Genomic DNA, 27,051 nt, shown 5'->3' with positions numbered 1-27,051 from the left:
TTTTCAATTTGATCAACTGTGTTTACCATTTTTACAAAATTTGGAATATCTGGAAGAATAGAAGTGAACACACCTTTGTGATGATGTGTGTTTAAGCCCCTGTGTTCAACACAAGACAAACCACATGCTTTGGAGTAACTGTATTTTAATTACATTATATCTGTCATTTTTTTGTTATTGACATATGCGTGGAGTGTTGTGGTGGAAGTTAATTATGTTTTGATACAGAGTTTTTGAGAGTAAAAACACAAATATAAACCCGTACGATACATCATGCATAATAAATCGATCCTTTTCAACAACATCAGCGGTTTTTGGTTGTTTCTTTTTGTTCCAGGTTAATGTGCCAATATGGAGTGTTGAACTGGAGGGAAACAGGGAGAGGAGAGTCTGTTCTCTGGGGTCAGAGGCACACTATAGCATATTCAAACAAACACCAAAACACAAATATGCAAACGCTACCATATAGTGAAAGACAGTAGACTTTACAACCTCATGGTAAATGGTTGTCACTAAAATGGTGCTTGTTTTCACATTTCCTGCCTCAAAACCAAAGCCTGTACACACAGACTGGTGATTGGACAATACGTTTTGACATTGTACCAATTTCAAGATTAGTTTGGATTTGGAGTAACTACATTAATAGTACAATATCAATACGTAGCTAAATGTATAAAGATAAATATTTTCACATTCAATATATAATCCTATACAGCACATACAAATAAATAATTCCTCTGGTATTGTGGCCATTTACATTATACAAGTAAATAAATAAATGTTTTATTTAATATATTATTCAAAGCAAAATCTGTCAAAACTGCACCAATTTAAAAGCAGACGAAGCTAAACCTTAAACTTCTCAAACTGCATTGATTGGATCAGTCCCATTTCAGTCGGCCTGTTAAGGAGTCAGTTTGCTCACAGCCGCAACCTTGTACTGTCGGTGGGGCAGCACTGGCTGCGTTGAGTAGTTTGCCCACACTGAGTCGTGCGTTGTTCTGTCAACAAGACGTAGAGTCTGAGCTTCATAACGTGGTCTCGCTGCTAATGTCCCGAGGGCGGCGGTGGTCGGTGTCTGAGTCGTAGTCCGACTCCATCTCGATCTTGACCTGGGGCACCGGGCAGGCCATTCCTCGGCCCATAGGCATGGCCGGAGACGACGGGCAGGAGATCTTCAGGTGGAGGGTGATGCTGAGGAAGGGCAAGCTCCAGTTACCAAACACACCCACAGACAAAAGCAATGAGGGGCTGAAGGAGGAGAACGGGGAGGGTGGAGGAGCTCAGCCATGTGGCATCATGACTCCCACTATACAAAAAGCTCATGTCAGTGATAAGCAGGAGAAAAATGAGTGATGAGTGAAATGAGCTGCTGTAGTGGTTGTCTGTGGCCACAACGCCTCATGGTTAAGGCTGGGACTGGTGGCAAAGGTAACTTTGAGGCTGGGAAAGGATTTATACCATGAACATGGGAATCCGTTTGTTGTGGCCCTTTGCAAACCGTCACTCCAAGAGAGACACGTTTAATATTCCAATGGAGCTGAGAGTATTTTAGTCCATGTCTACCTTATGCCTTATGAACATTATGTATACTGGAAACGGAGGAAGTTCTGATGCCAAAAGTAAATGGACCTTTATATTATCAAGACAATGTGATGTAAATAGTGATAAAAGAAAAATGTAACCTACAGTATCTTGACTAAATGACTACACTTTATTAAATGAGCAAATTCTGTTTTTTTATATATAAATCTTCAGTAGTTCACAAAACAAAACTACAGATTTGACTTTGAAGTTTCCCTCAAAGCAAATGTGTATTCATCCTTTCACCATTTACACTGTTTAAGTCAGTACATGTTGTAACACGACTGAATGCAGAACCTTATTTGAAGGCGGTATCTCTTTTGTTTTATTTTGAAACTGTTTAAAAACAGATGGACTTTGGTGAAAGAAATGCATTTAAGGCAGGTATAAAAGCACAAAAGAGAATCACAGAGCAACATCTTCTTCATATTAACCCACAGTTGACAACATCTTGCGAAACAAATTCAAATTAATCAATAATAAATTACACAGTCAATTCCAAACCATGCCTCTTTCAAAGCAATGCAGACATAAAGCACAATTTAGAAATGTTGAATCTTCCACAAAGGGAAAGAAACAGGGTCAAACTGAGTATTTGTGGTGAAATGTTTAGCTGATTGAGAAAAAGTTACCAGAAACAGCCTCACCAGCTGCTTTTTCAATGCAAACATCTCCATTGAAACTGCTGCAGCTCCAGGTGAAGGTAGTTCAGAGAGCAAAAAAGCGAGGGTCAGGCTACGTTTCACATGCAGGTGTGAGCATCACAGACTTATTTGCGAAAGCGATTCATCACATGGAGGAAAAAGAAACAACCAAAACAATGATGCTTGTTGCATGTTGATAATTATAAATTTGTAGACAAACTGGCCTAAAATAAATCCTTTCCATGTACTATACAACAGGCTTAATATACCACACATTATTTTTATTCATCTATTTAAATTCCATATATATGTGAATCCAAACAAAGAACCCTGACCAATGGCTTTGTAACACAGAGCAAACTATACAGCATGCAACACACAACAATGAAGAATTACAAAATGCTGAGTTGTATAGCGCAGTGCACATACTGTAAGACTTTTGGCTTTGGCACATGACACAGGAAGAGTAGCAGCAGGAGTATTAATAACATCACAACGATCTGCATTGCCTTAAAGTGCATGGAGAGGAGACTGAGCTCAAACATGACAATGAGGGGAACTGGACTATGATAACATATGTTACGTGTAAATAATCTGTCTGCAGTTGTAAATGCAAATGTCTGCCAACGAAAATGACAATTTTCTAAATTCATATTTATTCTTAAAACCTGACAAAGAATGACTGAAGGACAATGAAAGTAACAAGGGCATTGTATTATTAGATGGCTTGTCATAACATAATTAATTAATTTGGAAGTAAACAACACAGTACACAACTCATTCTGGCAAATAGTTTGTTTTTCATGGGAAAAGACACCATAATGTAATGCAATGCAATAATATGGCAGAAGAAGAGCTTTTATGGACTACATACATGCTACAGTGTCTACCTCTGTATCAGTGTTTGCTGTGATCATTCAACTAAATATGTTGATTGGGGCATATTCTTAAATGGTCAGTTCACCACAGAAACAAAAAAAACACACTTCAACTCACCCGCAGTGGTATCGAGCCGTGCAGAAAGTTTGAGTTGGAGTTGCTGGTTATTAAATATGCGTCACATAGATTTCTGCTGCCTCCTCATTACAACAAAGGTGAATGAAATTCAGTTTGTGGTGCCCACATCATAAGAAATTACATTTAAAAAAAACTGCCTAACTGATCTATTCAAACCTTTTTGAATGTTCCAAATCTGTTCCAAATCTGCATCGCTGCCGACAAGACACAAAGCTCAGAAGCTTTTTATATCAAAACCTTGACAAATAAAGTCTGCAAGCAACTGGAGGTTGCTGCTACACTCACATACTACACTCGTCACACTAAAGCATCCTTTTAATCATGGTATAGTACTCAAATCATCAGTGCTCTGATTGCTCTTTTACTGCCATGCCCGCTGCCACACTGCTCACTTGAAACCTCACTTCAACCCCGGCACCCCCCTGTAGGCTGTAAAGTCCTCCAGGGGGGGAATTATTATCGATGGCCTCCTCCTCTCTCTGCCTGGTGTTTCCTTGTGGCAAGTGATTAAGTCAGAGCCTAGACGCTAAATATTCAGACATATTATACATTCACATAATATTCTAGTCTGTTGACTGAGATATAACTAAAACTAGATTTACTATGTACCTTTTTTCTTTTTGGAATTTGTGTGAACTGCCCCTTTAATCTGTGCACATTTGACTGTGTATGACACACTTTTTCCCATGCACACGTGTGTGTGTGTGTGTGTGTGTGTGTGTTAAAGACCACTGTGTGTAGCAGCAGCCTGGCAGTACGCTCCCCACTGAGACTGAGCAACATCAGGATAGACAAGATCTTTGTAGGGGATGTGCAGTTTAAGAACACAGTACCTGCGATCCAAGTCTGAATCTGGGCTGGGTGAGTGGTTGGAGTAGGCGTGACACTTGTCCTGCAAGCAAACACAAACACACAATAGAGAGCCAAATCATCAGAAACCTGTGTCATGATCCATCTTTTACTGCAGGGGGCAGCAGAAGCTCTTGTTCCTCACCTCCTCCTCACTGTCGTCTGGTTTGGTCTTCTTCTTCTTGTCCTTGTCCTTGTCCTTCCCCTTCTTCTTATCGTCATCCTTCTTCTTCTTCTTCTTCTCGTTCCCGGGAAGGAGGTCGTCTAGCCAAGCCAGGTCGTGCTGGGAGAAGACCATGTCCAGCATCTTTCGGACGACCATCAGACCCAGAATCTGAAGGGTTCAACAGGAGATACACTGAGACACAAGCCTAATTTGAACTGCCATTAACATTCATCTCACATCCAAGTTATGGTCTGATTATCATTTAGCTGGATGGCATTTGTAAATGACATTAACATGTACCACTGATACACACAGTGCAATCAGATCACTTCCTCTTTGTGATAGTTAATAGATAGACTCTTTTAAAAGGGACATGATGCCTCTGTTATGTTTCTTTACATTCACTAACATCCGAAGAATACATTTTGAAATGGATATGTTATTTGATAATACTGGTTAGATCTTTACCTCCGTGGGCCTCTCTTCCTCCACCCACGATACAACAACACAGGATTTATCAAATGCTGTGTTTGGAAATGTGAGCATTTTATCACATACCATAACAGGGAAGATGATGGCCAAGAAGGTGGATTTGAGGGTCCAGAGTACAGCCAGGCATATGATCTGGACCAGTGTGAACAGGTGAACCTTCCTCAGAGGAACATGACGAAGGTAAGAGAAGTCGGGCTGGTGCTTGGACGGCATCATGTACAACTTAATCCTGTCCCAGAACTGTAGACGAAGGTCAGACAAGGGGGGAAAATGAATGAGAAAAATGTCTGAATAGCACAGGTTACTTACATGCAGAGCTCCATGAATGATTAATCACAAAGTATTTGTATGCGTCAGCTTCCTCGAGTTGGAGGAAAGTTACCTCGGAGCACCTGCTCCAGCACAAACTCACTGAGTCCCGAGATATAGTTTTTTGAACTCATTTGAATGTATTTGTAAAGTTGTTACTCTAGATATTGGTTATTATAATGAGACACCTGGCCATCAGAAGCCTACACTGACTCATTCAGTACAGCCACCCGTAGGTACAGTTTATGTTTTCAGCCCAGGGTTTGATATCTCTTGTTTATCCATTCCACATTTGCACATTTACAAAATGTGGGAGCTTAAAACAAATCCTTTTTTTTATCCCCCTTGTAATTCTGCTTTCTCTGCTATGTGTAAGGACACAACGGATCCCGTCTGCCAGCCTGCTTCTTTGTTTACTTGGCAGCTTTAATAAGCCGCTTCCCGCCTGCTGTCAGAAATGCAATAAGTAAGATGTCCGGCCACAATAACTCAATTTATTATTATAAACAACATCAACAGCTGCCACACAGTGTACCTGGATTCCACTGAGGGAAGCTACGCCCATGTAGAGGAAGACACCGTACAGCACAGGCATGGGGATGAACTACAAGCAGCAAGAAGGCCAGAAAACATGTTATTACAGTCACAGTTCAGACAGGTTTCTAGACTGCTAACACGATTGGCAGTGATGTGTGTTACATAAGCTCTGAGAGGCAAGTAAGACGTCTGAACTAAGTTGTTTTCTCTCCTGTGTTAATGACTTAAGAACAGATGAAAAAAAACATGATTCATTAAACAGGTTTTATTGTTGTTGTCTTTTGCCAGGATCATTTTTCTAAGTAATCTATTTTTCAATTTTAATGATTTTTGGGGATTTTATGTCCTACAAATTGTCAAAATTGGTAAAGGGAAATTACATTTTTATAAAAAAATATTTTAAACAAAACAAACTTTTCATGTGATTATTTATTTCATGTCTCATTTATTTATTTAATATCGAACACTTTGGGGTTTCAGTGTGATGTAATGGAAATACTAATAAGGATTAACTTGACTTCCAAAAGAGAAAAAAAAGGCCACTAAACAGTTTTATTTTCAGGAAAGTATTTGTTAAAAAGTAAGCTACATTCTCCTACATAGCAAATCTGAACAAACATGTGATTCATTCACTTCATACCTTAAGCACTGGGGCGAGGAAGATGGAGACTCCAGTTAGGGCAAACACCAAAATGCCTGTCATTCTTTGTTCTCTGTATATTGAACATTGAGGAATTACACACAAGAGATGGTCAAGTTAATTATTACTATTTCAAATTTTCAATTACAAAGGACTTAACAAAGTGTGTCTCTCATACTGTGATATTGCCAGTGGCAGCATCGAGGGATTAAGTCACAGTTTTAGTTTTATTTCTGTGTTTCTATCTTATTGAGGACCGACCTGACCCCGAGGAACTGAGGCTGCTCTCCGGGAGCGCTTGACTCACTCTCCATCTTCAGAGAGTCGATGTGAGCAATGGAGATGACGGTGGCAGCGACGTACCAGGGCAGGCCCATGAAGGAGCAGACGGCCATCAGGACGCCCACCCAGAACAGATCCAGGTGATATCCACAGCCTTTCTGCCAGGGAAATTTGGATTTGTTGTTGCTTGAATGTTACACTAGCTGCAATGTTTTTTCTTGAAGAAATACATTTTATTGATAAATTGATTCAATCAAACAAAGCGCGATATAGCAGAGGTGGAAACATGCAATAATACCACTTCATGATAAATATGAAAGATATGTATCATCCATAGATATGCCCTACCTTGAGTTTGTTCTCCTTGCGGTTAACAATGACGGCGCTGATCTGCTGGTCCATGAAGATGAGGATAGTGACGAGGAGCGCAGGGACAAAGCTGGCCACGTAAACCCACCACGGATTCTTACCGAATGGCATCACCAGCCAGCCACGACCCGGCCGAGTTGGCTAGTGGGAGACGAGAGGTCACTTTACTTCAACAACTGAGCAGCCCATCTCCACAGAGGTACGGGCACATTTTAGACAGAAATCTCTATCTATAATGAAATCATTCAACATTTTGGGACAGACATCTGCTTCCTTGCAGATAATTTGATGTATAGGTGCTGGTAGGCAGATTTTGTTTTTTCTTTGGAATGAGCCTACGCTAAGATAAGCTAACTCTCTCCTGGCCGTAGCTTCATATTTAATGGACAGACATGAGAGAGGTATAGATCTTCTCATCTAATTATCAGCAAGAAAGCATATAAGTATTATTTCTCAAAATGTGAAACTATTCCTTTATAGCATGGATCATCCAGTCTGGGAAAGCACTTGTTTGTCAACTAAAATAAATACATGACAATGATTTGCTTTTGTGCTGTCAAAAACGTTGTGAGAGCAGCTAATTCATATAGCTAATTTATTAACAAATGTAATCTTATTTTGAAAAGAGTTTGAAAATAGGTACCTTAAATTCTGTGGGGACGATTAGCTTGGGAGTTTTGAGTCCCAACAACATATCAAGCCCCACGAATGTCATGATGGCCATGAAGATCGAGAAGTCACTGATGAGTTTCCTCAACTGACAACAGACAGAGAAAAAATAAAATGAGAAAAATAGAAAAAGAAACGTTTCTTAGCAGAGAGACACAGACTGATAGGAAGCAACTCATATATATATATAAAAAAAGCTGAGCTAGTGCTTGCTTCACATGAGTCAAAGTATCATCCTCGTGTTTGTCTGTTTGACCTTCCACTTCCTGTTAGAGATCAGAAACAGGACAGATGTCAGCAGTAGTGCCATGTTGGGTCTGAGGGTATTGTATCAACACGGCTATTCAATCAACAACAGTACATTAACTATCAAAAGGGACAATAAGTCAATTAGAAGTCGTAAGCCTTTTTAGGAGCAGTAGGCTGCTTTGAAGGGCTGGGGGAGCAACTTGAGGTTCAGTGTCTCGCTTAAGGACAGACCTTCCGTAGGAGTCGGGGATCGAAGCGCTAACATTGTGGTTGAAGGACGACCCGCTCTACCCACTGAGTCAGAGCCGCCCCCACTGACTTAACATTTCTGGTATTGTATTCCACTGTTGTGGACATTTGGTGCATCAGTCTTCATTATTTGTTCATTATTTGACTTTAAATTAATCTTAATAAGTACCCTGTCTAGTTATTGGCCACTAGTAGTGCTATGGAGCAATGTTTTTCATTGATGGGCCCCTGTTTTGTTTGTATCATGCACACAAGCGCATTACACATTCCTGCTTTTGTATTGATCGACAGTTGATGGCAGTAACGGCAACTAAGCATAGCAATAGGCCAACAAAGGCATTATAGGTTAAGAATGCAAGCTAGCAAACGTGAATGGAACACTTTACAATTTAATTAGTTTGTTTAACCTGAAGGATGCTCACAGTGGGCCATGTGCAAGAGCCACTTATACAAACAGTTGCTACTAAAGTCAACTAAAATAAACTTAATGCAAAATGAATATTTTGTAGTTCATAATGTCATCATCATGACTTGCCAGTTTACTGAGAAATGTGACGGTTTATTTTCTTTTTGTATTTCTTGATTTTGTTTCTTGACATTCTCAATGTCATAGAGGATTAAAGCACCATAGCTTTTTGTATTTCATTAAAGCAATTACCATCATCTGGGGAGTCAAACTAGTTGGTTTTTGACGATAGAACTTGAAGTTCTAAGTTTTCTTTTCTCTTTCTAAGTTTTTTGTGAATAAATTTGGCCACACATAGAGCGGAACAGGCAGCCTGACAAAGTTTGTTGAGAGGATTTAGTGAGTCCAATTTCATTTAAGTCCAAGTTCATTCAAGTGCAATGAGGCGATGAGTCCAGTGTAATTTAAACTAGACTAATCTTACTTATTCTACAAAATATGTTGTAATATATATGTTTTATTCATTTAAGAAATATATACAGATAGACTGACAGATCATATTGTCACCTTGGTGGGGAAGTAGCGACTGAACTTGAACTTCTTGAGGGTGACAGTCATGGAATAGGTGCCGAAGAAGAGGATGAAGGACATGAGGGCCAGATCAGGGACGAACTTGCAGGTCTTTCCCACCAGAGAGCCTCCGTACTTAAGACACTCCTTCTTGCTCAGCTGGCTCCAGTCCAAACCTGTCACATTCAACTGGGGTGGTGGTTGGCAGTGGTGGGGAGACAGGAGAGGATGAAGAAGAGTGAAGTGTTTTGACACAGATGTAGAGAAAAAAGGAAACACAGACAGAGTAAAAAATTGTCATCACAGATGTGAAGTTGTAGTCCAGAGTGAGACGAGACGATGGGTTCGATGAAAGAAACAAACAAAGGAGAGAAAGAGGAGAACAAAGCGACTTCTTTATCAGACAGAGTTGATAATACTTGGTTTGGCTGTAAACAAAACAGGTAGCTCTTTTCTAACATTGCTATCATATGGGTTTAAATACAGCCCCAGTACTTCATTCTGGAAAAAGCTGATGTTTCCGACCCTTTAAACCTTCAGCTTGAACGACAATGCACCAAAATAGCAGCTCTATCTCCTGAAAATTACGTTGTCATACAACGAAACTTGTGTTGCCTAAACATAACCAAGTACATTTGTTGCGTTTTTTTGTTTTGTTTTGTTTAAACTTAGTTAGCATTTTAAGCCAAACTATGATGTTGTATGATGTTGTATGATGTATGATTTTTACTAAACTAACTAAGTAGTTTTGTATCATTTTTTAGTTTTGTATTGTTTGTTTACCACATGTTTGAAACGTTTAAAACTGCAACTGTTCCGGCCAGAAGAACATTTTTTCGTAATTGAAGGTGCAGTTGAGTTGTATGGAAACATATTTTTGAAGGAGACAGGGTTGTATATGGAGGCAACAAAATGAAAAGGGAATGAAAACAAGTACTTACCCCAGAGACACTAGAGCTGTTATCTGGTATTGGAACTAAACCATTGAAGATCATTGCAGCCACTGTTTATGAATGGGAGAGAGACAGGCAGAAACAGGGAGGTAATGAGACAGCAATGGAAGAGGGGGTGAGGGGGGAAACAAAAGGAAGAAAAAAAAAGGCAAAACACAATGAGAATCCAGCGGCTGGGCATTGCAGAGAGCACTCGAGGCTCATGCAGACAAACAAAGAGATACTCACTTCCAAGAGACGGTAGCCAAATTGTTTGTGCGTGGCGAAAACAAACAAGAGACAAGTCAGTTACAGAAATCAATGTTTACAAAAATCACTGCAAATCACTGCCATTTTCAAAGATCGTCAACAGATTACATAACATCTGTGAATTGGTACAACGAGGGAATCTCATTAGATTACCATTAAGCCATGCAAGCAAGATAAATAGTTCAAGTTCAAAATGTATCTTTTTACACATAAACAATGTTTATTAATAATCTTATATAATCTTATAATATAATCTTAGTGAGAGTTCTCTGGTGGACCAACTATGTAATGGTGAAACTGTTTCTGCACTAGTTTAAACATATACATTTCTGTACTGCAATTTTGTGTTACTTACTTGCCGGCATACAAGCGAATATTGTATATCTGCATAGGCTAATAGCAGTCAACACAGTATATTATCTGGGCCAACAGGAACCACAGATAAATGCAAAAATGTATACTTACACTAGAAAAACTATGAATATTTTTTTTTTCTTTAATCTGACATCACCATTGGCTTCCTAAAATGGCTTTAAGAGGCACCTGTTACTCATATCCAGAGCAATGAGTAAACATGAATATTTGGGAAAAAGATGTTTGTAAATTTTGTCAACAGTTTGCCATTCTGCTGCTGACTGTTCACTCTTGTTCTCGAAATGCACCAAACGGGACTGTTTACGAAGCAGCTTCTGCTTGCAACTGTTTCAACCTAATTAAAGGAAAAAATTGCAGCTAATTTTTCTCACTGTGATGGATCTCAAATGACTCTTCAAGTTAGTATTATAGTGCAGAGGTATGGTAGGAAATTAACTAATAGACTGCTGTAGAAAATGGTTGGTAGTAATTACGTAATTGGCGGCATAATTTGATTTGGAAAAGGAAGGCTACCACTAATGAGAACTGGACTTTCTTCTTAGAAGCAGCACTACATTTATACTTAGGCTGATATGATAAATGTTGTTTAAGATAAAAAATCACTTTAGTGCAGCTTGAAAATTTACATTGTTTTCCAAAACTCTCCGATAACTAGGCTTTAGTGTCATGACAAAACATTCTCACTCCCAACTCGACTGACTTGGTTTCACACGGGGCTTATTTGACCCATCCAATCCTCCCATCCCATCTGTCTTTTGTGGACTTTCTGACTCTATACTCAGATGAGAAAGTGTCGCTCATGAAAAGTGGGAAAAAGGTTCTCCACAACCAAAGGTTTGGTAAAGTGAATACGGACGTTTTTTGGTCTCCTCTACAATCAGCCTGCTTCGAATGTAAATTAGCATTCTTGCTAACTCCCACAGGTTTGTATCTTGTATTTTAAAGTGATGTTCAATAACATGCTCAGTTCCGACAAAATAAATACATTAATGAATCAGTCTACTGAGCCCCAAAAGAGCCACTTGTAGCCACACTGGCACCTTGTGGATAAGCCCCCTGCATCTCCCTGGGCCAAGGGGTGAACTCACTCAGGTCTGGAGCCAGGCATTCGCACTTGTAGGTGGTGACGTAGTCAGGCTTAAAGTCAGTGTTGATGGGGTAATATTTGAAGGAGCCCACCATCTTCTTGATGGCGTCAGAGATGAAGATGAAGGAGATGAGGCTTGAGAAACCCTCCTCGGTGAAGCGTGTCATGTATTTAATGATGTAACTGGCGTCTGTAGCTACCAGGATGAAACACTGCAGGCAGGAGTGCATACCGATCCACAGACGCAGCTCCATGTAGTCTATGTTGTTGTTCCTTTGGCAGAAGTCAGAGAAGCATGGTGAATGCATTGATGAAGGGAATTCATGTATACAACCAAAACAAACATATCCAATGCTAGTCTTCTGCACATATAGCATATGTATCTATAACATGAACATACGGAAAAATATAACAAATGCAGCAACCTATTCCAAGTGTATAGACTTTGAAAACATATGATACATATGTATCATTATCAAGAAGATATTTTCTTTATAATGGGATTATGTAATAATCCTCTAAATTACACTAAGAAGGGTGTCAGGTACAGTACTCCCACTTTGTCTGTCTACTGCAAGATCATTTGGCGCTCAAGAAGCTCACTTGCTGAATTCAAAAAGGAGCTTTTCAAATATGAGGATGGGTCCAGTGGAACTGAGGATGATGAGGGGCTGACCGCTGAAGAGACAGAAGACAGTGCCAGCCAGAGCTGTTCCCAAGAAACTCTCCATTACTCCCTGTTGGAAGGGAAAGAGAAAGGGAACGGAGGGAGTTAATATATACACATTGTTGTGGAATGAGACTCACAGATCAAGTTGGTGTGAAATGAAAGTGCTGCTGAAAATAGCTAGGAGAGTTGGGACTGATTTGAAAATAAAACGTTGAGGTGTGTGTGTGTGTTGGAGGGCGTGACGTGGAAATGACTGCGGTGTGTTAGTGCATCAGACATTAAACAAGATGTTTTATTTCAACTTGACAGTGAGAGGAGTGAACGAGTGCCAGTCAAAGCACTTATCTGAAATGATTCCTGTGTGCATCTGTGTGTTTGTGTGCATGAGTGTGTCAATGCTTGTATTGGTGCAAAGGTATTGATGCAGGAATAGGAAAAGGGAGACCTAGTCTGGTGCAAAACCACAGTGAGCTAAAAATACTCTGACTTCACAGTGCAGTGGAGCCTGAGGCTTATTTATGAAGCCAGACACGCTCTGGCAAGGGGAAGTTTATATTAGAGAGTCAAGTATCACTGTTTTATGACTGAGAAGTTTAAATTGAATTAATGATAATGTCTTGTAGTTTTTCTCAATTGTTCAAATATGCAAACACATTGAGATGACTGAAATGCTTAAAATATAGTTTTAATTCAGCACAAATAACATTTAAAACAGGAAAACAGTGTCACTTGTATACAAACTAGCACTGCATAGGTCAAGACCGTAAATATATCTTATATAACCTGATAAATATGACACACAAATTAAACTTCCTTAAATGACACCAGTGGCTGCTACTTGCCTGTGTGCTACAGCAATATTGTCTAGGCATGCTTTGGCACTGGACACATATATGCGTCAAGGACAATCAGACTTAGTATCAAGGATCATGCATGCTTAACTAATATGTATTGAATACACGATTTTAGTTTGACATTTTGTAAAATATGCTTATTTGCTTTCTTGTTGCAATAAATACGAAGCTGTAGAGCAGCTAAATAGCTTAGCACAACAACTGGAAGCAGAGGGAAATGACCAGCCTGGCTCTGTCCAATGGTAAGAGGAACAGCCTACCAGCACCTGAAGCTAACAAATTAACGTATTATCATTTGTTTAATACATAGAAAAAAAAATGTAAAAGGGCAAACTCTGGATTTACGGTGGGTTATATGCTGGACTACTTAGGAGCAGTGACTTCCTGAAGTCTTTGCTGGATGCCTGATAACCTCAAATTGACCATAAGATTACAGGAAGTGACTGCTCCCATCCAAGAAAACACATATAACCCCCCCATAAAACTGCAACTTGGTGTTTTTTCCTATTTTGCTTTTTGTATGGTTTATCTTGGACAAAGCCATGATTTATGCTATGATGTAAAGCCATAGAAACACAGCCTGACAGCATGTATAGAACCCTTTGTGGCAGAAGTGCAAATGTAATTCATAAATCACTTGCTCTGTTTCTTGAGTTTGGCGCTCTCATTCTGTTTTACCTGGTAGTTGTCGGTAGCATCTCCCAGCAGACCACCGAAGGTGATGGCGTTGGTGATGCAGCCCAAGTAGATGAAGAGCACTGCGGAGATGGACTGAATGTGGAAACCCTCATAGATATCACTAGGCAGCCATGGCAATTTCCGCTTTATGTCCCGGTACAGACCACCACAGAAGCTAATGTACATGGAAAAAACACACTGGTTAGGATGCTTAATAAAAAAGTGTCACAGCACTGAAACTGGTAGTCCATCACTGCTGCACTGACCCAAGATTATTCTTTGTATCCATTTTGAACAGACGCTCCATCCAAAAAAAAATCTGAATCAAGAACCACTTCAGATATATATTTCAGATAATGCCAGAATGGTCAACTATCTCAACAAACACTTGGTTATGGCTGGTCATGCCTTTGTAGCTGCTACACCTTCTCCTGCCGTCAACCCAGCTGACTCAGCACCAAGCGTTGATCCCCTCCCTCCAAGTAACCTCCACTTCTCCTTCCAGTCAGTAGAGGAGTTTGAGGAGCTCAGGTAGCTGCTCAAACTGGATCCTCATACTTCAGCTGGATTGGATACTCTAGACTCTTTCTTCTTGAAGTTAGCCGCTCATATTATCGCAGCCCCCATCAATTATCTGTTCAACCTTTCCTTGCAGACCTGTGTGGCCATGGGTGTATCTCTGCAACACTTTAAAGTGTTAAATGACATCATATGTGCCATCGATAGGAAAGAACACTGTGTGGCTGTGTTTGTTGACTTGGCAAAGGCCTTTGATTCGGTAGACGATATCATTCTGCTTGATAGGCTCAAGGACACAGGTCTTTCAGAAGGTGATCTGACTTGGTTTAACAGCTATTTCTCTGGGCGTGTACATTACATTACATTACAGTCATTTAGCAGACACTTTTATCCAAAGCGACTTACAATAAGTGTATTCAACATCGGTATTCAAGATAATTACTAGTCACCTGAAGTCATAAGTGCATCTCCTTTGTTAAACAAGCATCTAAGAGCATAAACCAGAGCAAAAGTACAGTGCAGAAACAATCTAATTCGAATACAATAAGTGCTAAGTGGAAGGCTCCGGGTAGCACTTCTTGAAGAGGTGAGTTTTCAGCCTGCGCCGAAAGATGGGCAGCGACTCTGCTGTCCTGACGACAGTGGGGAGTTCATTCCACCACTGTGGAGCCAGGACAGAAAAAAGCCGTGACCGGGTCGATCGGCCGCAGGGACCTCTGAGCGACGGGGCAACCAATCACCCCGAGGCAGCAGAGCGAAGTGGTCTGGCGGGGGTGTAGGGCTTGACCATGGCCTGGAGATAGGAATGAGCTGTTCCTTTCACTGGCTTGTAGACTAGTGTACAATCTGTGAGAGCTGAGGATTACCATCTGTCCCACTGTCCTTGTCCAAGGGTGTTCCTCAAGGGTCCATTCTAGGTCTAACATTATTCAAAATCTACATAAACAACGTTGCTCATGCTGCAGGTGGCTCTCACAACCATTTGTATGCCAGAGTCAGGTTAAGCTTAATCCAAACCTCTCAGTTGTTTACCATGTGGGCTGAACTACCTACCGTCCAGTGAATGCCAGCTCCTCTCCGAGCTCATGCTGCGGTGGCATCTCCTCGTCCTCAGCCAGGCCTCCTCCTCCTCCAGCTGTACCGTTGACCTGCCCCAGCTCGTTTAAGGAAAACACTGACTTTCTGCAGAAAAGACATATACATCACAGATGGGAGTAAATATGGAGGGTATCAATTTATACTTGTATGATTATTAAAGGATTATTGCACCCTGCATAAAGCTTAATTCAGGAATCAATATATTTAGCTCCCGTCTAAATCTTTGACAAAACAAGTTGATTTTAGTGAAGGCTTGACTTTGTACAAGCATATAGCTCATTGTGCGACAGACAAAAAAACTGAGAGCATTGCTGTACATTGTGGATGTGGATTAAAAAACTCCAACCTTTTGTCAGCCGAGGTGACTTTCTTGGGCGGCTCAATGCGAATTTTGGGATCCCATTCTCCAGGCGGCAGCACAATCACCTCATCCAAAAACTCATCTATGCCTGCGATGAGGTCCTCACGATCTCTGGCCTTGTAAGCTACATCACTGAAGAGCTGGAAGATGAGAGATAAAGAGAGGACTTCACCATTTTAATCAGTTTATATCACGATGATAGTAACCTGTCTATAAACTGCTCTAATAACTAGGAAGACAGACAATATTTTTTCCCCCAAGAGTGGTATGTGGTACCTTGGGGGTACCTTGTGTTGGAGTCTTTGCTGCTGAGTTTCTAGAATGACTTAAATCAAGCTAATAACTGCATAGGGATTCAGACGATGTCAGTTTTACTGTATGTTAAATGATTATGTGGGCGCTTAATGAAACTATTTAATGTGATAAATGTTTTTCCAATTAAAGTCTTGCAATCTTTGGTTTTCTGCCTCTTTTTCAGCTAGCTATTTTGTGGGCACATACAGATGAAGTAAGCACAGAAACAAAGCCAGTGGGCATTTTGTCATTGGATAGATGAGTAGGCATTAGTATACATTCATGTTAAAGCAACAAGCCAAAGCGGCTCTGTGAGGCTGTCATTGAGCTAAAAGCGAATGTCAACATGCCAACATGATCACAATGACAATGTTGACATGCTAAGCAGGTATACCATGCGAGTTAATTTGAACTCCCATTAGGATGCCAGATTACAATTGGGGTCAACCGGAGATCCCTAACCACTAACCTTACAGTCAGTGTTTGATTGTGGCAGGTATACATACTATTTTTGTGCAAAACTGTGGCAATCTAAAATAACAGCCTATTATGTATTTAATACTTGCTGTTATTCAAATACACACTACCATTAACAAGCCATGGGTGACTCATTATCCCAATAGAAGCCCTGCTCCTAACTGATGCTTAAAAATCATCATCACTTCCAGATGCAATTTAAACCCATGGCACATACATTTTAGTTTCACCTCCAGTTCAGTAAATGACACGTTCTCTTCCAACAAGTTTAGTGAGACAGATACAGTGTGCTGTCTAATAAATAAGGCATATCATGGACTTACGTCATCCACCATTAGGGTTGCTATGGCTCGGCCGATCTCGTTATATGACTTGGCTTTTCCTAGGGGTCCCAAGAGAATAAACAAGAATCTGTATGGTAATGAGACAAATGTGAGGCATGAGCAGGGATGGCAGGAGTCTCTGACAAGGCCTTTGATGTGTGGAGGTGAAGAAGCAAAAGACTGCAGATCATTTCACCTGGTGGGAACAGGGACCTCAGTGAGACCTCCTAGTGTTGTAGCCTGGGCCAGACGGACAAAGGCTACAAAGGGTTTGTTGAGAAAATCAACTTCTCCCACCAAGACGTTGGATGCCTCTGCATCTCTGGGTATTTTCTTCATGAATTTATTTCTGAGCTACAAAAAGTAGAGAGACAAAGAGAGAACAAGTTAAGACATCTTTTATCAGTACACGTCTGATTTATGTTGTTTTTGTCCTTTTTTTTCACCTATATCTCTAACTTTTCCTGACACAATTATACTGCAACATTAGTGCAAACTATTTTGATATTCAATTAATTGTTTCAGTCATTCAACGCCAAATTGACAAACATTCCCTGATTCCAGCTTCTAAAATGTCAGCATTTGCTGCTTTTCTTTGTCATAAGTGATAGTAAAGTGAATGCACTGATTATTTTATTGTTTTATGACATTTTATGGAGAAATAAAAACGCAAGAAGACAATAGACCAATAAATCGATAGTAAAATGAATTATTAGTTGCAGCCATATATTTGCGGCTGAAATGACTGGCTCTCCCCACATTGATCATTAAAGTGTCATGTTTATCATTTATCACGAACAGTCTCTAAACCTGGCAGTGATTCTGGGAGGGTATCGTTAAATCGGCAGAAATTTACAAGATAACAACCCTGTGATATTTCACGAGCATTGAACAGCATTATTCAGAGAGGCAAAACAAGACTGAAAGAGGGAGGGCAAGCTAACCTGACCTGTCTGATTGCACGTCAAGGTGTGGCAGGATATTGGATGGCAGCACAATACCACTCAGTGATGAAGAGCCTTGCCAATAACACACAGCCCAAATCTGTGGCTACATGTGAAGCCCAAGCACGTGGACTGGACAAAGAGATCCATGTTTTTCCAGGTGCCAGTTCAATATTGACACACATACACATACACACACACACACACACACACACACACACACACACACACACACACACACACACACACACACACACACACACACACACACACACACACACACACACACGCACACACGCAGTAACAAACTAGCACTTGTCCATTGTCACATGTGACCTGCTGTAGGCCTGTAAATACAATTTGAACATCCAGCCAACCACTCATGACTGGGTTACTTGGAACTGGACAACCAGTGCTCGTCGCCGTAGTTGCACCAACAAATAACACATTTTCATTCATTTGTTTTTTAACATTAGTCATCGCTGTGAAGGACACTTAATCTTGACCTGTCTGTTCAAAAGCTTGGTAGCCTAATCCAAGCAATAACAGCACGCACTTGCATCGGTCCAAGCATGTGACACATGGGTTTAAGCCACATTATTGCATCAGCCCCACAAATGAGTGAGTTATGGGCTTGCATGCTTCCTCTATCACTAGCTGTCACCTTCACCAGCAACAGCAATGAAAGATTGATGACACTTACGACTGAGCTGGTTCGCACCACTCTGGTAAAACATCAATTCAACATAACATAATGCCTTACTGAGACATGAGATCTCTGCGGTAATAAAAAGCCACAAAGTGGAAAATGAGTATAGATTCCAGACATAGCTTTGATGCAGATAAATAGACATTTTGCTATTGTAGAAGTTAAAACATGAATTTAATGATAAAGCCAAAACCCTGCAAATGTAAAACACACTTGCTTTGAGGAAATTTTGAGGTTGTTGAGCCAAATGATTGTTTATTACCTCAGTCAATATCACTCTCTAATGTGTTAGTACGGTATAAACTGCTGAAGTATGTGCAGCAGATTAAAGTCTTCACCTGGTCTGTGCTCGGAGTATCTGCAATATCATTCATACTCCTACTCTGGGCGTGACCTAGAGTTCAAAACAACAACAACAACAGTGATAACATCTTAATTGCATGCAATACATTTTAGATCATTAATGATCCAACTTTTGTAACTGTAAAATGAGCTACACAATACAGCTATAGCCTACAATAACAATATATGTACTTACCATTACCATTTATGACAATGAAAGAGCAAGGTAAAGCAATTAGACAAAAGATTGGCATTTTTGTACTACGTCTCCTCTTTTTCATCTTAACCACATTGGGCACAATATGTAAGACAATATACGACTTAGAAATTAGGGAGCACTGCTTCCAGATGAAAACTTAATAATAACATATTGAGTGAAATTGGTCCTTCTAATGCAGAAAACAAGTTGATGCACAAATCGTGCGTATTTAAAAGATGCTAGTTGAAGATGAAAATGCTCTGGGAAAATCCAGTTCAATCCAAGCTTTTTTACTACATTAAATTGTTAAGATGCCAACATCCATGACTTGTTACTTAAAATAGGTTATTTTACCCCAAAGGTAGTGAGCACTATTTACATTTTGAGGACTTTAATAACTCTTAAATTGGGGACAGTAAACAAATGTTGGTTTATGTGTTTTAGAATGAGTGGGTGAAGGGGTTGAGTCCAGCATTCATGAATTCTGCAGATCAATATGGCTGACACTGGCCTTTGAGTAAAAAGGTAGGTCAATTTGATTTTGGGCAGTTAATGCCATTCCTCTCTGACAAGCAGGGGCAATTCCAGGATTTAAAAAAAAATGAGGTAGCACAGGAGAGACCAAGAACAAGTCAGGGGGGCACCATGGGAAATCAGAAAATTCTATCAGAAATAAACATAGCGTTGGAAATTGGCTTAGAAAACATTGGCTATGATTTTCAGGCTCATGTGCAGTGCCCTGTGCTCTAATACATGCAATCTTACATTAAAAGTTGCACAGTGCACTAGACCTAAAAATCCCCTGGTACTCAAGCACAATGTCCATGTATGTAATTTAATCATATGTGGGGGGGGGGGGGGGGGGGGGGGCAGCCTGTACCTCCCCTTTAGACACACCCCTGCTGACAGACTGGAGGTTTGTTCCTGATGACAGTCAGTATAACTATATGATTGTGAAGTGAAAGAGTCATTGTGTAGAAGTACACAGTCTCTGTGTCAAAGCTGTTGTGTGTCAATTGGTTTGAGAGTTCTGTGATGAATATATGCTGTTTCAGAGGTTCTCACCTGATTTAAAAAAATATATTTTATTTAACCCTGTGTTTACATGAATCAAAACCTAACCAAATATTGTAAAAACCTTAAAAAAAACAGACAGAGTAAGAGAGACAGAGATGTATCTAACCATAATGCACAGAATGCATGCAAACCACAAACTGTGAACTTATAGACACACACTCACGCAGGCGACCATAGTTGGCGGCTTGCTGTTTCATTCGGAGGTCCTCTGTGGATCGATTAAAGTTAGCTATTGGCCCTGGACCTGTCCCCGGACCACCTCGGGGCCCTACATTACGATCTGGCAAGAAAAGGGAAACAGAAACAGACACAAACAGTAACAGAGGGGTGGGGGGTGATGCTTTATGATTTGTCTAGCAGTAGGTGTCCTGCCCGGATGAGATGAGGAAATGCTACAGCGGTAATTAACTCATCAAACATTAATACATCCCTTGTGGAGGATATGAGCCTTGTTGACTGCAGGAGTACGTTCATTCATTTACTAAGTGAGTCCAATATATGCATAATAAATGTATCAGTGGCTGCAAAATTCTGCATAGGACTAGAGTGGAGTAATCATTGATAAAGAAAATAAATTGCTATATATCAGTGACACTGTCATTTTATGTGATGGCATGTCGTAATACATGCTGTTCAATATTGTATGTAGTATTATCAATCATGGAAATGGTGGTCCCATAATGTATTTTTTTCTGTTAGATCATTTCCAAAAGCTATAGAACTGGACACTCACTGGAGGAGGAGCTGGACTTGCCAATGTCGGCTAGCGAGCGGTGGATTGGCTTCTTGGTCTGGTGTCGATGTTTCCTCAGCAGGACGAAACTGATTTGATCTCTTAGTTCAGGAGATATCATGCCTTCCTCTATCTGTCTCTCAATGATGTCATCTGGAAATGGACACATTCAAAGTTCACATGAGGGAAATTGGCATTGGGATCCAGTGTTCCCAATTTCACGCTTTCACACATTGTATTACTGTAGTTTGTTACCATATCATACTTTGCAGTCTATGTTGAGAGTATACACATGTATACAGTCCTGCTGGTCTTGTGTAAAGTACAAGTTATTGGTCTCAATTTAACACAGTGTAGAGCAGTTCACAACTGAGTGCATTTTGGAAAACTTTTAATATCCAAACAGCATGCAAATGCCCTTTAATATATACGCAGCTTATATACAACATCCTGTGATAGTGTCAGATTACAAGAGGTTGAGCAGCACTAAAGCACTGTTTGGTGTTTGGTTTAAAGAATGACTGTGCAGGGTGATTTTCGGCCTAACATTGGGAAATGTTCAGAGCAATAGACAGTGTTTGTGCATATCAGATGAATGAATGAAGAATCTTCTGTGTATTATCATAAATGTGATTTGCTGAAGAATTGCTCACAGCAAGCAGGAATTTCCTAAGAACAGACAAAAACACGAATTCTTCATTTAAGCCTAATAACACCAATTTGATTCAAATAGACCTTGTAGTTGTGGAGGTACACTCTATTAATTTTGGTCACGCCATTTTTGAGTTGGGGCCTGAGCCAGAGGCCTAGGGTTCAAGATGCAGTCACTTCCAGGTTGATCATCCAGAGCAGACAACACCTTACTATAATGCACTCATGGGCTTTTGGAGGGAGCTGAGTGTCTGGTGCACGGAAATAATTTACCTTGGGACAATCTATAAAACAGCTGACTTTCTGTGCAGCTCACCACTAAACTAGGGAACGGTTTGGTTTGCTAACAAGATATTAGCTAACATTATGCTACAAGCTGACATTGTGTATACACAGAAATGTATCTGGCCCAAAATGACCACTCAGTGGCTGAATGTCTCACCAATTATTTGCGGTAGTGAGTAGCCCTCCAGGTCCAGCAGCACCGTGCCTGTCTGGAGACACGTCCTGAGCTCAAAAAGACTATGCAGGGACAGCGTGGACACGTGTGGTTTACTCCACCTTTCTCCTCCCTCTTCCACCTTCTCTTCAAACTTTACCCACCTGAAGGCAGCAAAAACCACACAGACAGAAGACACGGGTGAGGAATACACAACTGTCGAGATTTCATTGAGCTCTGCATCTCAGCTCTGCTGGTGGTGCCCATTACTCAGAGATGTCTGTGGTTTGAGCTTCCAGCTGCCAGGCATGATGCTGGCAACTGATGTAGCTACGAATAAGAAGCAGACGGGTGTTTGTGGAGAAGAGCAGAGACCTCAGTTCACTCAGGAAGGAAAAGTGTTGCTGCTACTCATGTCAAATAATCACTTTTATGACCTTAACAAAATGTTGAACTCAGTCTTGTCTTGCAACAGTCCACAGTCTGACAATGCCAACTATTTTCATTTTGGCTTATGTGGTCCAAAATTCAATTTGAGTAGGCTGTGCAATAGAAAGTTGACAATGCTTTCTACATTGTTGGTTGATTGTGCAACATAACCATTTTCTGAGTTGATGTTGACCTTTAGATCAGTTTTTCAAACTGATAAATAGGGCAGCTCCTCCTGAAACATCAAATGTCATTGGCAGTTTTTTCATAAATATAATTTGGGATGAGATATTATGTTTGCCTTTTTATATGTATAATATCACTGTATATCTGCAATCAGCTTTTGTGATATTTTGCCTTGTCTAACAAACCCTTGGTTAAAGTATCCTGGTCTTGTAAGGATGAAAACTTGACATGTTTTCTGTGATTTTTTGTGTAGGCTTCTCTGTTTTTATTGCAACCTATATTGAAGATCTATGGTTGGTTCTCTCCCATTTATAATGTATAAAAACTTTTTTCTGCACAATCTCTTCTCGTGATATTTAGTGTTTTTATTATTTAAATTTGTTTCACCTGATATTTTATTATCTGGGTCATTTGATTGCCTCCTATTGGCTGTTTACACTATATAGTAACACCTGTTTTGTTTGTAATTCCTCAACGAAGACCTACAGTGGTTGAAACATGTAATTTAATGGTTTAGCCACTTTTTTTAAGACCTTTGAATATATCTCTCCTCATCGTTCTTACATTTTGGTGTCTGGATTGCCTTCTTGATAGTTCAGTATTGAGTCACGACATAATGTGAACATAGTTTGCTGGACACTGATCATTTTTCAAGTGGATATACTATACTTGCAAAAGCAAAGCAACAATGTGTGAATGAATGTGATTGTGCATGTGTTTGTGAGTATAGTCATCCACCTGGCCGACTCCTTCCACTCCAGTTCGTCTCCTTCTCGCTGTAGAGTGTCCATCTCAGTGAAGAGTGTCGGCGTGGGCATGTCATCATCTTCATTCAGGATGTAGCGTAGCCGCTCTGCCGCTGGAGACACTATGGAATGAAAGAATATTTTTTTGACATTTTATACCAGCATTCATAGAGTTTTAACAGGCTTTACAGGCCTGACGATTATTAAATGCAACCTAAGTCATAATATTAAAAAGATAAGCCGACAGTTTCTCTACAAGACAAACAGGATGTCCCTTTTCCTTTGCTGAGAGGTCAAACCAAACTGATCTTTTCTTTGTGAATGTAAATAGTGAACTAAAATCTGAATGAATAGACACAGACTTTAAAACTATAAATATTTTTACTTCCACCTTGTTTACGACCAGCTGTTGTATGTCATTCCAATACTGCTAGTGCTGTAGAGTAAATGCTCTACAGCACTAGCAGTATTGATTGCAGTATTGAAGTGTACATCCAGATCACACATTCCTATCTGATTATAGGTATTCAATTGTGAGCCTACTGTACTTAAAATCCATTTCATTATTGTATGGAAGTTCAATTGAACCCAATGTTCATCAGTGGTGCTGCAGGGTAATGAGTTGTCAGCTGACATGCTAACCCATGGACTGAGCTGTATGGTAGTAACTGTACACGGGGTGAGTCAATTATATTGAACGAACTATGAATATGTTGTTTTGTCTGAATGGCAAGTGAAACACATTTAAGAAATACAACATTGATGACCACTTACACCTTTCAAACAATATATTTGATGTAGAGTTTATTTTCCTTCCAATGCTCTCCAAGTCGTTTACGTCCCACACACTGGGTAACATTTTTGTCTTTTACATCTTTACTGTCCCTGCTATTTCCTCATGGTAATGGCACTATATGCATCATTGATATTCATGCCCACATTCAAAAAGACCATAGTTGTGTACAGTCCAGACAATTTATAACACCTCTGCTGCACTTGCCACTGCTTGTACCAAATTGATTTAGCAAGGTTGACAATGTTCCCAGGCAGAGTCTTTGAAAGCCAAAGCATCAGTGTTCTGCCAGGCGACTCATTACTCCAACCTGAAACAGAAGCTACACAGTCTCAGGCTGTGTCTCAGATTCCTTCTGTTCTCTGTTAAAACTGCTGGAAGGAAGGAAAATCAAATACAAAGGCATGAGGTAGAAAAGTGCAACAAAATTGAAATACATGACAAAGTCTGGATAATGTCTGTGCCAATTCTTTGGAAGGTGTTTAAATGTTTGAAGTAAAGCCTCCTTGGCAGCGGTGTGCAGAAAACTTGTTATGTACACCAGACTTCACTGGATTCATTTCTACAAGAGTGCAGCCCTACTTCCCTATATTAGCAGAAGTTGTATTAGAGGCTACTAATTTTCCTTTATTCTACAGTCAGGTTCTGAGTGGGCACTCCAGCAGTGTAAGATTGCACTCCATCAAGTTGTCGGACTTGTAAGTGGCCGATTTAAAAAAGAATGGTAAAAATCAATAAAGCAGAGGCTGTGATATCCTGACTTTTGGTTCCTATATGGTTCAAGTCCTAAAGACATTCAATCCTACAATTCCTATAATGCAACAAGTAGTGTCAATTGTTAGACTTCTACTGCCTTCTACGCAACCACATCGTCAAACTCTACATGCCACAGGTTTTATGATAAAAATGTGTATCCAAAAGCCCAACCTGAGATGACATGATCATCAGTTATTTTTTCTCAGATTTGATAAAGCCCCTCCAGAGCCACAGTAGACATTATAAGACTGTTATCTAAGGCTGAATAACACTAACCAGGATAAGTAAACTGCCTTTGACATGTAAAATAGGTTGAGTGTCCCTTTAGATTCGATTATTGAGATTCAGACACGACATTAATGGTTAGACTCGCAAGGCTGGTGGCCAATAGAGGTTGGTGATTGAAACACATCAAAGCCAATCAAAATGTTCCAGCACAATAGAAACAGGAAGAGTGATACATGGGAAAACTGATCAGGCCTCACATCATAACAATTTGCGGTTCTTGCTTATCATGTAACTTTATGGCTCTCTGGGCACTGACTTACCTGTGCGGTTGATGTCTTGGAGATTCTGCTCGTTCGAATCCACGAGTCCTTCCTCTGCGTCTCTGTAGCGGTTGTGCTCTTGCTGTCTGTGGTGACTGTAGGGTCTGTCCCTGTTCGTGTCAGCCGCCTCACGACTAGAGCGTCTTCGCCTGCGTTTTCGACGATATCCCCGAGGCACTGGGACACCTATGTAGATGGACTGATGGTCTGGGGACAAATACGGACGGTTCCTGGATGGTTACATGAATATTGTAAAATGCAAAACTAAAGTGCCAATATGGGTTCCTGGAGCACACAGATTTACCTAAAGAATGAGAGCACAGTTTTTCCAAAACAAGTGACTTAAATTAATGCTTCATGAAAGGCCTCAACATAGTTGACTGACAGCGAGTAACACTGGCAGATTGTTTAATTAGATCTTTCATTGATTCCTCATACTCAGAGAAGTGTTTTCATCAACTTTAACAAACTCTGAATTTATTATGTTTCACACCATGTCTGCTCATTAACAGATAAAAGCAAATCAAGTCTATTTAGAATCACTCAGGGCAGCAGCTTTCCTTCGACTTAGCATTTGGCTCCTAAAGTCCCTGTTTTGCAAAAACAAACCTGGATTCTGTGAGTTTGATCATCTGCAGGCAATTAGAGTGTCGCTCTAAAAACTAATTGCACACTAAACCCCATGTGAAATAACTAAACAACGGGGAGATGCAAACCAATATTGGATGTTTGGAAAAAGAACAGAACCTGCTGTTCAGTGTGAAGACAGAAAACACACAAACAAGGATATGCAACTTCCAAACCCCCCAAAACACAGACTCATACAAAACCACACAATCTCATGTCAATCTTCACTCCTCATGTTTAGTCTGAAACTGTAAGTTAGTGTGATGAATCAACTGTCTCATGATAAGAATAAGAGACAAAGTGGGCGTAATGGCTTCATTTCCTGTTTCTATTACTGTAACAGAGGGCAAATCCATGATGGATTTTCCATAGATATGAACCACACACATACAGTATGTGCACACACACTCACCCTCCTCCTCCTCGTAGCGAAGGTGAGAGACGCCCATTCCTCGGTCTCCATGGTCCATCCTGGTATAGAGGACGAAAGACAATTTTTGAAAGACTTCAGGTATGTGCAGCATTAGACTGTGTGTAGTGTGGTTCGTAATTGTCTGCGTGTATGGCAGTGGATCTCAACCAGGGGTCCTTGTGGGAGTTCTAGAGGGTCCCCAGAAAAATAGATAATAGCTTACTTTCACTATTAGATTATTTAACTAGTGAGTCCAGTGTGGCTAAGAGTCATAAAAGTGACTATTCTGATCATTCCTCCAAGGTTATCTCCTCAACTGTTGTTGGCAACTCTAGAAATCAGGTCTTAATCAGATCCAATAAACAAAATCTTTTCAGTTAGAGGTCCCTGAAGTGAAATCTGATGGGGTCTGTGACCTAATGTGTATCAATCAGAGGTCCTTGACATGAAATAGGTTGAGAACCATAAGTGTTTGCTCTAGAATGCACAA

At 40.2% G+C, this 27,051-nt stretch overlaps 1 protein-coding gene across 1 annotated transcript; it reads right to left on the bottom strand.

Moving 5' to 3' along the window:
- Positions 1–1,028: 1,028 nt before the first annotated feature.
- slc4a5a (solute carrier family 4 member 5a) lies at positions 1,029–26,619 on the bottom strand (the record flags this gene model as incomplete). The annotated part of the gene is made up of 25 exons (XM_079161789.1): positions 1,029–1,194; positions 4,079–4,137; positions 4,240–4,428; positions 4,819–4,992; positions 5,597–5,665; positions 6,239–6,311; positions 6,500–6,678; positions 6,869–7,030; positions 7,533–7,646; positions 9,030–9,221; positions 9,974–10,035; positions 11,698–11,969; positions 12,300–12,433; positions 13,899–14,073; positions 15,471–15,599; positions 15,862–16,016; positions 16,971–17,058; positions 17,167–17,324; positions 18,962–19,017; positions 20,405–20,521; positions 20,975–21,127; positions 22,068–22,228; positions 23,418–23,547; positions 25,523–25,729; positions 26,562–26,619. 25 exons carry the CDS (start codon positions 26,617–26,619, stop codon positions 1,029–1,031), a joined length of 3,432 nt encoding a protein of 1,143 aa, XP_079017915.1.
- Between the last annotated feature and the right edge of the window lie 432 nt (positions 26,620–27,051).

The sequence above is a fragment of the Pholis gunnellus genome, assembly GCF_910591455.1.
Source record: "Pholis gunnellus genome assembly, chromosome: 6".
In the NCBI taxonomy this organism is placed as follows: Eukaryota; Metazoa; Chordata; class Actinopteri; order Perciformes; family Pholidae; genus Pholis; species Pholis gunnellus.
The sequence above is the reverse complement of the archived record's forward strand: the minus strand, read 5'-3'. Positions and strand labels throughout refer to the sequence as shown.